The sequence below is a fragment of the Ipomoea triloba genome, chromosome 13 (genome assembly GCF_003576645.1).
Source record: "Ipomoea triloba cultivar NCNSP0323 chromosome 13, ASM357664v1".
NCBI classification, from domain to species: Eukaryota; Viridiplantae; Streptophyta; class Magnoliopsida; order Solanales; family Convolvulaceae; genus Ipomoea; species Ipomoea triloba.
This window is the reverse complement of record NC_044928.1, coordinates 2,109,778-2,125,142: the sequence shown is the minus strand read 5'-3', so window position 1 is coordinate 2,125,142 and position 15,365 is coordinate 2,109,778. Positions and strand designations below refer to the sequence as shown.

The window sequence follows — 15,365 nt, the reverse complement described above, 5'->3', positions numbered from 1 at the left end:
TATTATCACAATCCACTTTCAAACTGCTTCTCAGTTCTCAAACTTGCAATTGCATTATTATTTTCCCATTGAAGAAATCACAGAAAAAAACTTAATTAAAGAGTGAGATCGATCCAGATGAGATGGCTTATGTTGCTTTAACTTGTCTAAAGACAACAATTGAGCTTCACTTTCTTCAACCCATCCCAAGAGTTTGTTTTCGTGATGATGATCAAACACCACCCATCAAATCTTTCTATGAAAACCTTTCTTCTTTGCAGGCCTTTCTGGAAAACAAATCCAGTGCCGGTGGTGCTGCAATCAAATATTTTGAAACCATATTAAGAGACTTTGCACTCAAAGTTGAAGATGAGATGGAAATCCAAGTAAGCAACTTTGTTGTGGCTAAGGCCAAAGACGACGACGCAGTTCATCAAAAAGCAGCTTTCCAGCAACTCTGTCAAATCTTGCAACAAGCACTAGAAAAGACTAGAGATGTGGTGGAGATTCTCAACAGCCTAAAGAGACAGAATGATGATTTAACTTATCTCAAGACAATAATAGATCATCATATGAAGCCTATACAATCCGACGCTAGGAGGGTGGTTTATGATCAAATTCAAACCCTTTTCAAATCTCTCTTTGAAAGTCTTTCTTCTTGGGGACCCAAAATAGGAGATTTAGTTGAAGATGAGATCAAGATACACTTGAGCAGTTTTGTTCTGTTCAAAGACACAGTGCACGAAGAAGAAGCATCCCTGGAACTGTGTCTAACCTTGCAACAAGCAGAAGAAAAGAGGGTTGAGCTGGTGGAGATCACCAACAAAGAAAAGGAGAGACAGAAGACTTGTGAATGTTGTGATGATTTAACTAATCTCTTGAGCAGATTAATGGATGATGATGATCTTAGATCGTCTTGGAGGGTGTCTGACGACGTAAGATCTCTCCGAAAAACGCTCTTTGATTTGCGAAAGTTTATACAGAAATCCAAGTTTGGTGGATCCGGAGCTGAAATCCAAATCAGACACTTTGTACTCAAAGCTAAAGAAGACATCGAAAAACAATTTAGAAACTTTTGTGTGGCCAAAAAAAAAACTTTTGTGTGCCCAAAACGAGCTTCAAAACAACTCTTTCAAACCTTGCATCAACTAACAGAAAACGCAGCACAGCTGTTGAGCACTATGCACAACACAAGAAGCAATGAAGCTGCTGCTGATGATACTCAGTCTGTGTGCTATCCAAAGCTTGAGGAGGGCACAATAATGGTGGGTCGTCAAAATGACGTTATTAAGATCAAGAAACGACTCTTCAGTCGCTTTAATGATGATATGAAAGTAATCCCAATTATTGGGATGCCAGGCATAGGAAAGACCACTTTAGCAAGAAAAATCTTTGAAGATCAATCAGTTGCATTGAATTTTCAGGTACGAGGATGGGTTACAGTGACTCAAAATTACGATGAGGCCAAAATGCTACGCGACTTTCTACAGTCAATTTCACCAAATCATGAAATTAAAGAGGAAGCCTCTCATTGGGACGTTTATGAATGCTTGGATGGAAAGCGGAATCTAATTGTTTTGGATGACTTATGGAGCACTCAGCATTGGGATGCATTAAAATTAATATTTGGCAGTAGTTCTGGGAAAGGAAGTTGCATATTGCTGACCTCCAGATTCTATGGAGTGGCTGAGTATGCTTGCGCAATGAAAGGTACATTAGATACATATCATGTTATGAGTTTTCTAGATCTGAATGAAAGTTGGGATCTATTCTGTACTATCTTTCCTGATCTTCAAAGGTTTGAAAAATTCAGGAATGACTTGTTCCATGTTGTGGAAATATGTGAAGGATTGCCACTGTCAATTGTTGTAGTTGCGAAGCGCTTATCTGAATGCAAAAACAACATACAACATGAATTGAAAAAGATTGAAAAGGAAATAGAATTGTTGGGAATTCTAGATTATTGTGCACTCATTCTCATGTACAATCGGCTGCCAGAACATTTGAAATGTTGTTTTCTATATCTTGGAGTCTTTCCAAAGCGCACTGAGATCCATGTTAAAGTACTTATTAGGTTATGGATTGCTGAAGGATTTGTGAAGCGGCCATCGGAGAATATAGAGTTAGAAAGGATTGCTGGAGGATTTGTGAAGCCATCAAAGAATATGGAGTTAGAAAGGATTGCTTATAGTTACTTAAAGGACCTCATTGCTACAAGCCTTGTGTTAGTAACCGAACTGACTCTTGATGGAAAATTTAAGACTTGTAGGGTGCACAGTGTCATGCATAACATCTGTTTCAGAGAGGCTCAAAAAGAGGGAATTTTATGTGCAGTAAATACTCAGCAACTCCCAAGGTGGTCATTAAATGCATTTGCAAATTCGTGCCGTTGGTTAAGTTTATGCAAACATAGGTTTGACTATTATGTGTTGTTTAGTTCAAACAACCCTCGCTCCATTTTCTTCTTTCAAGAAAACACTGAAATTTTTGTATCCTTGAAGTTGTTAAGAGTTTTAGCATTTGTTCAATCTTCATTCCTTCAAAGACTGCCAATGCAACAATTAGGGGATTTGATATTTTTAAGATATTTATCGGTAACACAATGGTTTGAAGGTCTCAGTGATGTTGTGTCAAGTAATGTGAATTTGCAGACACTTGTTGTTTCCTGTAGTGACAGTGAATCACAAGTTGGAGCACCTATTCTCCATTTGCCATCAACAATTTGGGAGTCACGACAGTTAAGGCATCTTGAACTTGGCACTTGCTATACTGTCAATCCTCCAAGCATGGCTAAAGAGAATTTGCAAACATTGTCTTGGGTTGGTCCAACTCATTGCAGAAAGAAAGTGTATTCGAGTTTTCCAAACATGAAAAAACTGAAAATATTCTGTAAAGAAGAGTTAGAGCCCAGTCACATAGGTGGATCTTCCAGCAAACATATTGTTTTGGATAAATTGGACTATCTAGTTGGGCTTAAGAGTTTAACAATTTCAGTTTGTATTGGCAGTTTTGTAACCCTTCCAGAAATATGTATGTTTCCTTCACGTCTGAAGAAGCTGAGATTGAGTGGGACTCGTGTTTCTGGGTGGGATTTAAAGGTAATTGGGAGGTTGAAATGTCTTAAGGTGCTGAAGCTGGAAAATGTGTTCCATCAACAAGTGTGGAGAGTAGGTGAAGGAGAATTTAATGAATTAAAGTTCTTGCTGCTTGAAGATAAAATACTGAAGCGGTTGGAGGCTGTCAAATATTCTTTCCCCCTTCTTGAACGCATAAGTCTAAGATTGTGTAATTGTTTGGAAGAGATTCCAAGCTGTTTGGGAGAAATTTACCGCTTGAAGTCAATAGATTTGGATAGGTGTTGCCTCCCTTCCATAATCACTTCTGCCAGGGATATTCAAGAGAAGCTAAAGAAGAATTTTGGAAAAGAAAATTTTGAGGTTAGAAGGAATTAGCTCAGGCCTTTGTATTAGATGCTCAACTTCATTCTTTGCAAAATCTGTTAAGATTTAATTTTTTTTTTTTTTTTTTTTTTTTTTTTTTTTTTTTTTTTTGTTTTCTGTATTTTGCATTACTTGATCATAGATCAAAATCCAAGGGCAGGGGCTTGAATATATAGAAGAGTCTGGAGAAGATGTTGAGGTTAGAACAAAGTTATGGCTGCCTCATCTCTTTCATTCTTAATTTTCTTGTATACCTTTTTGATTAGATGCTCAACTTCAATTGTTTGTAAAATGTGTTAGTATTCCTGATTTGTATTTTCTGTATTTTGCATGCTTCAAAATGAAGGAGGAGACTGAATGTGATGAATCAGCTCAGCAGGGCTAAGGAATATGAGATGGAGAAATGTGTTGAGGCGCAGGTTGTGATTAAGATGTTGTGATTGTTTGGAAGAGATCCCTACTAGCATTTTTGGAGAAATTTTCTGCTTCAAGTCAATTGGTGAAAGAAGAATTTTGGAAAAGAAAATTTTGAGGTCAGAAGCTTTGGCTTGTTCATTTTCTTTTGGATTATTGATTGATGATATTAAGCTGCTAGCAAAAAACTTTGATAGTGTTAGCTTTCATTTTGTCAAACGTTACAATGCCAGTTCATTTCTTAGCTAGGGAAACTTGTTCTTTGCCAGAATGTATGGAATGATTGTCGATAGCTCCATTCCCTTTCCCTCTTTGTATGATGTTATTTCACTTATTTGCCTTGAAGAAATGAATCAAGTTGTTTTTCTTTTCAAAAAAGAAAAAAGAAAAGCAGATAGTCATGCTAATCTCAGCAAAAAAGAAGGAAGAATTACAATTCTGGTCATGCCATTGCCTTAAAGTCTTCTTCTTTCTTCCCTTTTTACATGGAAATCTCAGCTAAAACAATCTACATACTGTGTTCATTTGGTTTCCAGATTTTAGGTCTTCATCTTGTTAAGAAAACCAATCTCCTTAACAACATACCACTTCTAGTTCAGAACCATTTACCATCTTAACATAAGACATTTGGAAAAGAAGCTATGAAAACATAATGCAAAATACAGAAAACAAATGAAGTTAGAAAAAATTAAGATGTAACAGATTTTGCAAAGTTCAACATCTAATAACAAAGAACGAATATAATGATCATGCCAGAGCTTCTAACCTCAAAATTTGCTTTTCCAAAATTTTTATTTAGCTTCTCCAAAATTTTTATTTAGCTTCTCTTGAATATCCTTGGCAGAAGTGACAATGGAAGGGCGGCTGCACCTATCCAATTCAATTGACTTCAAGCAGAAAATTTCTCCAAAACTGCTTGGAATCTCTTCCAAATAATGACAACATCTTAGAACTAGGTACTCAAGACATGGGAAAGCATCTGTGTAAGCCTCCAACCTCTTGAGTTTTTTATCTTTAAGGACCAAATACTTTAATCCATAAAATCCTCCTTCATATACTCTCCACACTTCTTCATGGAAAGCATTTTCCATCTTGAGCACCTCAAGACGTTTCAATGAGCCAATTACAGTTAAATCCCGCCCAAAAAGATTAGTCCCACTCAAACTCAATTTCTTCAGTTGTGAAGGAAACGCACACCGTTCAGGAAATGTTACAATGCAGCCAACAGAACTGAAATCGTTAGACTCTTAAGTCGTGCTAAATAGTCCAAGTTATCCAAAATGCTGTGTTTGCTGGAAGATCCACCAATGTGATAGTGCTCTAAGTCTTCTTTACAGAATATTTTTAGTCTTTTTATGTTTGGAAAATTGGAATACACTCCCTTTCTGCAATGAGTTGGACCTACCCAAGATAATGTTTGCAAATTCTTCTTTACCACACTGGGAGGATCAACAGTATACAAAGCACCAAGTTCAATATGCCTTAACTGTGGTGACTCCCAAATTGTTGATGGCAAAATGGAGAGTAGGAACTCCAAGTTGTGATTCACTGTCACTTCCGCAAACAACAAGAGTCTGTAAATTCAGATTAGTTGACACTACATCGTTGAGACCTTCAAACCATTGTGTTATAGATAAATATCTTAGAAAAACTAAATCCCCTAAATGCATTGGCACTCTTTGGAAGAATGGAGATGGAACGAATGCCAAAACTCTTAACAGCTTGAACGGTACCAAAATTTCGGAATTGTCTTGAAAGAAGAAAACCGAGCGAGGGTTGTTTAAACTAAACAACACATAATAGTCAAAACTATGTTTGCATAAACTAAACCAACGACAGGAATTTGCGAATGCATTTAATGACCACCTTGGGAGTTGATGAGTGTTTACTGCACATAATATTCCCTCTTTCTGAGCCTCTCTAAAACAAATATTATGCATGACACTGTGCACCCTACAAGTCTTAATTTTGCCATCAAAAGTCCGACTGCTTATTAACACAAGACTTCTATCAATGAGGTCCTTTAAGTAGAAATAAGCAATCTTTTCTAACTCCTTATTCCTTGATGGCTTCACAAATCCTTCTGCAACCCATAACCTAAGAAGCGTTTTGACTTGGATTTCACTACGCTTTGGAAAGATTCCAAGATATAAAAAGCAAACTTTCAAATATTCTGGCAATTGATTGTAAATGAGTGCGAGTGCACTATAATCTAGAATTCCCAACAACTCTATTTCTTTTTCCATTTTTTTCAATTCATGTTGTATGTTGTTTTTGCATTCAGATAAACGCTTAGCGGCTGTAACAATTACCTGTGGCAATCCTTCACATTTCTCCAAAACATTGGACAGATGACTCCTAAAGCTTTCAAATCTTGGTGCCCTATACCTTTCAAGCGGAAAGATATTACAGAATAGTTCCCAACTTTCATTTGGATCTAGTAAACTCATAACATGATGATTACCTTTGAGTGTGCAAGCATAATCAGCCACTTCATTGAACCGAGTGGTCAACAATATGCGACTTCCTTCCACATAACGATGAAAAACATATTTGATATCATCCCAATGCTGAGTGCTCCAAATGTCATCTAAAACAATTAGATACCTTCTGTCTATCAAGCATTCCTGCATCATCTCTACTGGAGTTCTTCCCTCTTAAATTTCATGTTGCTCTGCTAGTGCAATTGACCGAAGGAGGTCACGTAGTATTTGGATCTTATTGTATTTTCGGGGCATAGTGAACCAGATTTTTACATCGAAATGCAGTTGAACTAGTTGATCTTCAAAAATTGTTCGAGCTAAAGTAGTCTTTCCTATGCCCAGCATCCCAATAATCGGGATAACTTTTAGACCACCAAAGCCACTGAAGAGTTGATCCTTTATTGTAGTAACATCATTTTGATGACCAACCATTCTGTCCTCGAACCTTGGAGAGCACCTCGAGGATGATCCATTATCTCCTCCCATAACATTCACAGTCTGAGATGAATTATTATGCTTTAACCAAGGAATAGGTGGTTGTGTTTCATTGGCCTCATCGGCTTCAGTGCTTGTGTTGTTGATTCTGTCCAATAGCTCTCCTGTGTTTTCTGCTACTTGTTGCAAGGCTTTGAGGAGTTTCTTGGAAAGTTTTTTATGTTTATCTGTGAATCTGGAATAATGAACTTCCCATGATTGTTTTTCCATATCCTCTTTTGCTTTGAATGCAAAGCCTCTGATTTTGGTTGCCAAATCTTTGATTGCAGCACTGTGAAAATTCGATATCTCTAGAAATTCTCGCAAAGAAGAAATGTTTTCTATGAGAGATTCGATGAGTGATGGTGGAATATGAATCACAGGATGGACTGCAAAGTCAACCTGAATCTCCCTTATGAGAGAAGTTAAAGCATCACAAGTTATCTTTCTCTGTGTTTCTCCATCTTTTTCTATATTGGTAATGTTCAACAACTCTGCTGCGTTTTGTGCTGCTTCTCGCAAGGTTTGATAGAGTTTTTGGGAAGCTTCTTCTTGATGGGGTGTGTGTTTGGAGAGTAGAAGAAAGTTGCTTAGTTGTGTTTCAATGTTGTCTTCAGCCTCAAGTGCAAAGTCTCTGATTTTGGTTTCCAAATCTCTGGGTGCACTACGAAATTGGAATATGTCTAGAAATTCTTGCAAAGAAGAAAGGTTTTGGAAGAAAGATTTGATTGGTGCTTCTTCATCATCATCATGAAGAGGCAGCCTTGGGTTGGGTTGCAGAAACTGAAGCTCAAGTGTTGCCATCAGAGAAGTTAAGGCAACATAAGCCATCACTCTCACTCTCTCTCTTTTTGTGTGTTTGTTTGTATGAGAAAATGCAATTGCAAAAGATGAGAGTAAAAGAGAGAGCCTTTTGCTGGCTAGTAAAAGACAGACTGAAATTTAAACAAAGTAATCAATAATTTTTTAATGGAATAATTTTATTTAAAGAAAGGATATATGAGGCGTGAGTTGAGCTGCATTAAAGTTGATAATTTAAAGATTCCATTCACATACAAATATAATTTTGGTGGTGAACTTTGAACAAGCCATCCAGCAAGTCAAAAATTCTTACAAACTCTTCCATCTGGTCAATATAATATAGAACTGTAGTATATTCAGCCCATTGCTTATGAGCTACAAAATGAAATGAGATTAGATAAAGAAATTAATGGTAACAAATTTTGTAAAGAAATTCAATCACCAACAAATTGTATGTATAGAAGTTAATTATATTATCAGGAATGAATGGCATTGTAGCTTCTAACCTCAATTCCGTTGTCTCCTCTATCAGGTCGCTTGTCTAAGATATTATATAGTATCCATACCACTGCACATTACCACCACAAAGTAATTAAAAGTTATTATATAGTATCCATCCCATAATGTTAACGGATCACGTTGTTAAACTTATTCCAACATTATGAATTTGGTTGTACATGCATCATCGTACATGGAAAGCAGTGCAAGCTAAGATCCCTATGTAACATTTAAATCCTAAAGCCAATTTGTATACATATATACCATTTTTCTAATTGCAGTTAACTCACTGTGATTCCGGCCAAACCATCTTCTACAAACTCCTCTATATGAACATAATGTGATCCATCTGATTCAGGCCCCTGTATTTTTATCTATGAGAAATCATGCCAAAGGGAGAAAACGAATTGAGATCAGAAAGAGTTATAGTAATAGATCAAAATTTGACTTTTTAATGCTTTATCACCTTGTAGTCCTTTATTGACTAGAGGCTTAAAACCAGCATGGTATAGTCCATTGCGGCGATACCGATATAGTAGATATACAGCCCCGTTGACTATGAGCTAAGAAAGGAAAAAGCAAAATGGAGAAAATAAACTGAGATCATATAATGAAATTAATAGTAACAGATTTTTTTAAGAATAGAATTTAAATAATTAATTATCAAGAATGAATGGCGTTTTAGCTTCTAACCTCAACTCGACCGAACAAATGATTGATAATGAGCTGCTTGGCAGAAGCAACAATGGAAGGGTTACACCCATCCAGCTCAATATGCTTCATGTTGCGATCAAAAAAGCTTGATGGGATTTGTTCCAAACAATTACAACATCTTAGGACTAGACGCTTAAGATGTAGTAAAGTGTATGTTTCATCACTTTGCAATTGCTTCAGTTTTTTATCCTCAATGAGCAAGAATCTTAATTTACGAAATTCTCCTCCAGCTACTTTCCACACTCTTCCCAATAAGGCATTTTCAAGCTTGAGCACCCTAAGCTCTGGCAACATTCCAATTGCTGTTAAATCTCTTTGAGAAAGTTTAGTCCCACTCAAATTTAACTTCTTCAATTGTAAAGGAAACATGCACCTTTCGGGAAGGGTTACAATGCAGCTAATCGAAATTGAAATTGTTAGCCTTTCAAGCCGTTCCAAATAGTCCAGATTATACAAAGTGATGGGATTGCTACCAATGTGACTGGGCGCCAAGTCTTCTTTATAAAAAAGTTTCACTTTTCTTATGTTTGGAAAATTGAAATGCACTTCCCTTCCACAGTGAGTTGGGCTCACCAAAGATAATGTTTGCAAATTCATCATTGTAACCCGGCTTGGAGGATCGTCTATTGTATACATATCACCAAGTTCAAGATGTCTCAAATGTTGTAACTCCCAAAGTGTGGATGGCAAATGAATTATAGGAGCTCCAATTTGTGGTTCATCACCGGAAACAATAAGTGTGTGCAAATTTGGGTTATTTGACACTATATTACCTAGCCCCTCAAACCTTTGACTTATAAATAAGTATCTCAAAAAAATTAAATGCCTTGAATGCATTGACACTCTTTGGAGGAATGAAGATGGAACAAAGGCCAAAACTCTTAACAGCTTGAATGGTACAAAAGTTTCAGGATCATCACCAAAGAAAAAAATGGAGCGAGGTTTGTTTGTACTAAACAATACATAATAGTCGAAACTATGTGCATATAAACTTAACCAACGACTTGAATTTGCAAACCCACTTAATGGCAATGCAGTATGTTGCAGAGTATTTACTGCACAGAAAATACCTGCTTTTTGAGCTTCTCCAACACAAAAGCTATGTAAGGCACTATGCATCCTACAGGTCTTAATGTTGCCATCACGACCTTGGTTGCATATTAAGAGGAGACTTCTATCAATAAATTCTTGTAAATACACATAACCTTGATTTTCTAACTCCTCATGCTCCAATGGCTCCAAAAATCCCTCGGCAACCCACAGCCAAATAAGCTTTTTAACTTGGATTTCTTTACGTTTTGGAAAGACTCCAAAATATAAAAAGCAAACTTTCAAATGTTCTGACAATCGATTGTAATGGAAAGTGAGAGCATTGCGATCTAAAATTCCCAGTGACTCCATTTCCTTTTTGACCTTCTCCCACTCCTTTAATATGTCCTGACATTTAGCCAGACGCTTTGCAACTGCAACAATTGACCATGGTAGTCCATCACATATCTCTACAATATGACTCTTGATTTTTTCAAAGTCAAGCGCCACACGGCCTTTAAGAGAAATCATATTATTGCAAAATAGATCCCAACTTTGGTTTTGATCTAGCAAAGTCATGTAATGGGTATACTTATGGTGATAGAAGATAGGGTCGAATCCGAGATTGAAGTTCCCAGTGGTTAGCAGTATGGTACTCCCAGGATCACCGCAATAAACACATATTTGGATATCATGCAAAGCTCGACTGTCGTGTATATTATCCAATACAATTAGAAACTTTTTGGCACGCAATTGTGTCCTTACCTGCTCTACTTTATTAGGAGCTCTTCCTTTTCCAAATTTGTTTTCCACTGCGGGTGAAATTGAGCGAAGAAGGAGGCGTATCATTTGGCTCTTGTTGTATTGTTGAGGCATTGTAATCCACCCACGTACATCAAAATAATCTTCTAACTTTTGGATCTCCATACACACTTTTAGCTAAAGTAGTCTTTCCAATGCCCATCATCCCAACGATGAACACCAAATTTATCTTATTAAGAGAGGGTGGGAAGTAGGAGTAGCCCGGTGGGAAGATATTATTATAATGAGAGTTTGGGATGAGATTGTTGATTATCTTTTCACGATCACGCTCACGACCGACCATTATTCCGCCCACAAGCTCTGGAAACCACTGTGAGGATCCATCAAATTTATCATTCTCAAACTCCGAATAAGAACGCTTTAGCCAATGAATTGATGGTTGAATTTCATTCTCCTCATCATCATCCGCTTCATTTCTTATGTTGTCGATAATATTCAACAACTCTGATGCGTTTTCTGCTGCTTCTTGCAAGGCTTGATGGAGTTGCTGAAAGGTTTTGTCTAATAAGGAGATGAAAGGTTTTGTCCAATAAAAGTCCAAACCTGTCATTTTCATTTGGGAGACAAACCATTTGTGGTACAAACAACTGTAGGAAGACATTTGGGATTTCTGCTGCATTGATGGTCTGCAGCTATTTAAGGACCTCAACCTCTCACTGCTCAAACATTCAGTCTCATACACCATCCAGAGAGTATAGAGTAAAAGTGAGGGAAAAATACAGTTCACTCTAGCAAAGGCAGCACTCAGCACAGTTCATTCAGGCAACAACAAACACCAACTATGGCTGGAGGTTAGATCCTATATTATTCAGTTTTAATCTTACAGTTGCTGGGAAGCTTTTTCCTCATCCTCTTTGTCTTTGGCCAACACAAAGTTGCTTAGTTGAATTTCGATGTTGTCTTCGGCTTTGAGTGCAAAGTCTCTGATTTGGATTTCCAATTCCTTGATTGCAGCAGCACCCCTGGATTCCTTCAGAAAGGCTTGCAAAGAAGAAATCATTCCCAAGAAAGAATGGATTATTGGTTCTTGATGAAGAAGAAGAGGGACTCTTGGGAAGGGTTGTAGAAACTCAAGCTTGATTGTTGCAATCAGAGAAGCTAAAGCAACACAAGCCATCTCTCAATATTTTTCTGTTTGTTTGTATGAGAAATGTGAATGCTAGTAGCCTAGCTAAGAGGTTAGTGATATAACATTCCTTTTCTCTCATCAATTTGCCCCTTGCAGATATTAGCCTAAGTGGCATTGCTCTTTTATTTTATTTTTTTTGTGAATAGAAATATATACAACCTAGAGGCTCAACGAAAACTTTAAAAACAGTGTTGAAAAAAATTGAACTCGTGCAGATACAAAAATCATGTTATACCTATTGGCTGCACCTTTTGGAGCCATGAAACCAATCTTTGACTTTAGGTTAGCATGTCAAAGATTCGACCTTCAACCTTCAACCTTTTAAGTTGTATCTAAAATAAATTTTAAAAATCACCAAAGAAAAGCAAAATGCATGATAGAATTTTAATTTACTGTTTTGGTGGTGAGAAAGTTCTCCAACAACTACTAAGAATATACAGGAAATAAACTTTACTTCTATGTAATAAAAAACAAACTACACAAGAGAAATAAATTACACTAAAAAATCATGTAATAAAAATAGGATTCAGAAGAAAATTTATCTTTTAATATCAATTCATGAATGCATGGTGATGATTCCATTCATTTTGGTCTCGAGTTTGTATCCAACCAATCAAAATATCAAGAGAGCCATCATCATTTATTACGGGAGAGATATTTCAATTTTATTAATTTATTCTTTTCAATATATTGTGACCACGCATTACAATCTTATATATCTCTATCCACATATATATTTGGTACGACCGAATACATCAATGGATTCAATGCTATGCTCTGGCATGCATTATTGACCCTCCTGCTATCGTCTTATCCTCTTATCTCTATCCACCTATATATTTGGTACGACATAATACATCAATGGATTCAATACTATGCTCTGGCATTCATTATTGATCCTCCTCTCTAAAACTTATTTGGTTTCGAATTACGGAGTAATACATAGTCAAAGTTGCTATTAGTATTGTCAAAGTGAGCCGAAGTTCGCGGGCTGGCCTGCACCCACCCCGCGGTGGGGCGGGTTAGGGCTACAAAAAGATGGCCCGGGAAGAAGCGGACCTAACGGGTTTAGCCCGCTAAGACCCGCAGCCTGCGCGGGTCGCGAGTTGGCCCGCGGGCTAGTCACTATTAATTAAAAAAAAAGATATATATATATATATATATATATATATATGTATATATATATATATATTTATTTATTTATTTATTTATTTATTTATATACATTGTGTACACATGAATATATATATATATATATTCTATGTAAATAAAATAAAAAAAAAATAAAAAAGAACAAAAGCCCGCGGGTCGGCCCGCCAATCCGCGTAGGCCGGGTTAGGGTTGCATGAACCCTATCCTGCGGGCCTAACGGGCCAGCCCGCTGTGGGACAGGCTTAATGGGACGGGCCAGGCCGCTTTGACCGTACTAGTCGCCATATATCAATTCAAGCTTTTTTTACCAACTCTAATTTGATTTTATTTTTATCGTAATCACTTGTGATAACAGAAATAGGTTCAGTCTCATGTGCAATCATTTCACATATCCTTATTCTTAAACGATTTGAATCACTTGTTTGTTTAATATTATAATTTTAATATAAATATTTAGATGTTTAAATAAGATGGTGGATAAGATTGTTGACATAGAAAATTTGATAATTTCAAATATTTTAATATTAAAAATAATCAAAATTATCAAATTTTCTATGTTAAACAAAGATGCATCAACTGTCCTCATCCCAGTCAATGCTCCACTTGCTAGATGAAGTGGAATAAAAAGTTGATAAAAAAATTTATGTACATGCTAGCTAGCAAGTTGGTTAATACTTAAAGATGATCAGTTTAATCTCAACCCTTGATCTAATAAAAATCAACAGCCCAAATTGAAGGAAACTTAAGGTGAATAGTTTCTGTACTTAAAGTGCGTCGATTTAATACTTAAGGTGCGTGGTTTATGTGTTTAAGGTGCGCCAGTTCTTCAGGTAATAACTTAAGGTGCATTTTTTGTTGAAACTTAAGATGCGTCAGTCTAAAGTTTTAGGTGTATCTTTTTGTAGCTTAAGTTGTGTGGTTTATGTGCTTAAGGTGCGTTAGTTCTTCAGTTGAGAACTTATATATGGTGCGTTTTTTGTTATAACTTAAGGTGCATCAATCTAAAGCTTTAGGTGCGTCTTTCTATAGCTTAAGGTGGGTCTTTGTAACACTAAAGGCCGGTGTGCCATGTTTAAGGTGCGCCAATTTAACACATAAGGTGCGTCATCCTACAACTTAAAGTGCGTCTTTGTAATACTTAAGTTGCGTCATTTCTACACTTTGCTTCATTCAACTTAGAACACACATTTTTATTTTTTTTTATAAATTTTCATTGATCTAGATTTGATCGACGGCTCATATCTCACCCCATCTTTCACTTGGGAGCCTTTCCGCACTTGATATGATACATACATACATACATACATACATACATATATATATATATATATATATATATATATATATATATAATACGGTTCAAATGCGGATGGTGTACTCAGATGCGGTTGTGCGGTGCGAGGAGTGTCATTGATCTTGGAAAATACAACGTCCAGAATTAACAATTATTAAAAAAAGTGTAGTGCCAATTTGGTAATTTTCTATATTGTTCAAACTTAAGGTTCATGGTTTCTGTGCTTAAGGTGTGTCAGTTCTTAGTGACAACATAAGGTGTGTTTTTGTTGAAACTTTAGGCGCGTCGATCAAAAGTTTTAGGTGCGTTGTTTTACTTCTTAAAGTGCATGGTTATCCTTCTTAAGGTGTGTGGTTTGTGTGCTTAAGGTGCATCAGTTGTTGAAATTTAAGGTGCGTCGGTTTGAAGCTTTAAGTGTGTGGTTTTCCTTCTTAAAGTGCGTGGTTCGTTTATGTACTTAAGGTGTGTCAGTACTCCTTAGGTAAGAACGTGTGGATAAATCTAAACCATTAATCTGTAAGATATGATGGATAAGAAATCAAGTAAAAAATGAGCGGGGCCATTTTCATAAATATTACAAAATTTAAAATGAGTAGGGTCATTTTCATAAATTTATAATGTTTTGTATATTTTCAACTGTTAGATCTACTAGATCAATGGTTTGAATTTGTCTTCATGTTATCACTTGGGGCATGATTCTCACTTTAAGGACCTATATATATATGTGAGTGAGTGTGTGTGTGTGTATATAAAAGATTGCGTTCAAGTGCGTACGTGCCACCCAGGAGAGAACTGCGGACGAATCGTAGCGCGCCACATGTCCGGAATGTAGTTGCACCTAATGTTATAAATAAGTGCACGTAATGTTATAACTAGATGCACCCAGGTGCATAAATGTTAATAAGGTAAATTACTTACACTTGTAAGTGAAAATAGGTGCACACGTGCAAGTAAAATGTATTACAAGTGCAAGTAAATTGTACAATGAGCATCAATACTAAGTGCATCTAATGTTATAACAAGGTGCACTTAGGTTGCACTCATCAGGTGCATGAATTGCATGCATGTTAACAAAGTAAATTACTTGCACAAGTGCTACTAAAATGTATTGCAGATGTAAGTAAAATGTATTACAGG

At 36.5% G+C, this 15,365-nt stretch overlaps 3 protein-coding genes across 4 annotated transcripts; 1 reads left to right on the top strand and 2 right to left on the bottom strand.

The window, feature by feature from the left end:
- On the top strand, positions 1-4,696 carry LOC116001954 (putative late blight resistance protein homolog R1A-10). 2 transcript variants are annotated; one of them, XR_004094330.1, is made up of 4 exons: positions 1-3,416; positions 3,562-3,618; positions 3,766-3,952; positions 4,678-4,696. XR_004094330.1 is itself a non-coding variant. In XM_031241930.1 (3 exons), exons 1-3 carry the CDS (start codon positions 123-125, stop codon positions 3,802-3,804), a joined length of 3,390 nt encoding a protein of 1,129 aa, XP_031097790.1. In that variant the 5' UTR covers positions 1-122; the 3' UTR covers positions 3,805-4,144. The 2 variants fall into 2 exon arrangements, 1 of the variants encoding a protein (XP_031097790.1); XM_031241930.1 differs by lacking the exon at positions 4,678-4,696 and having other exon boundaries at positions 3,766-4,144.
- Positions 4,625-6,469, bottom strand: LOC116002349 (putative late blight resistance protein homolog R1A-10). The gene is made up of 3 exons (XM_031242463.1): positions 5,832-6,469; positions 5,210-5,407; positions 4,625-5,063 (listed from the first exon to the last, which is right to left on the bottom strand). The coding sequence occupies exons 1-3, from the start codon at positions 6,467-6,469 to the stop codon at positions 4,625-4,627; spliced, it is 1,275 nt and encodes a 424-aa protein (XP_031098323.1).
- Positions 6,470-10,727: 4,258 nt separating this feature from the next.
- Positions 10,728-11,885, bottom strand: LOC116002348 (probable disease resistance RPP8-like protein 4). Its single transcript, XM_031242462.1, has 2 exons — positions 11,481-11,885; positions 10,728-11,138 (listed from the first exon to the last, which is right to left on the bottom strand). Exons 1-2 carry the CDS (start codon positions 11,769-11,771, stop codon positions 10,728-10,730), a joined length of 702 nt encoding a protein of 233 aa, XP_031098322.1. The 5' UTR covers positions 11,772-11,885.
- Between the last annotated feature and the right edge of the window lie 3,480 nt (positions 11,886-15,365).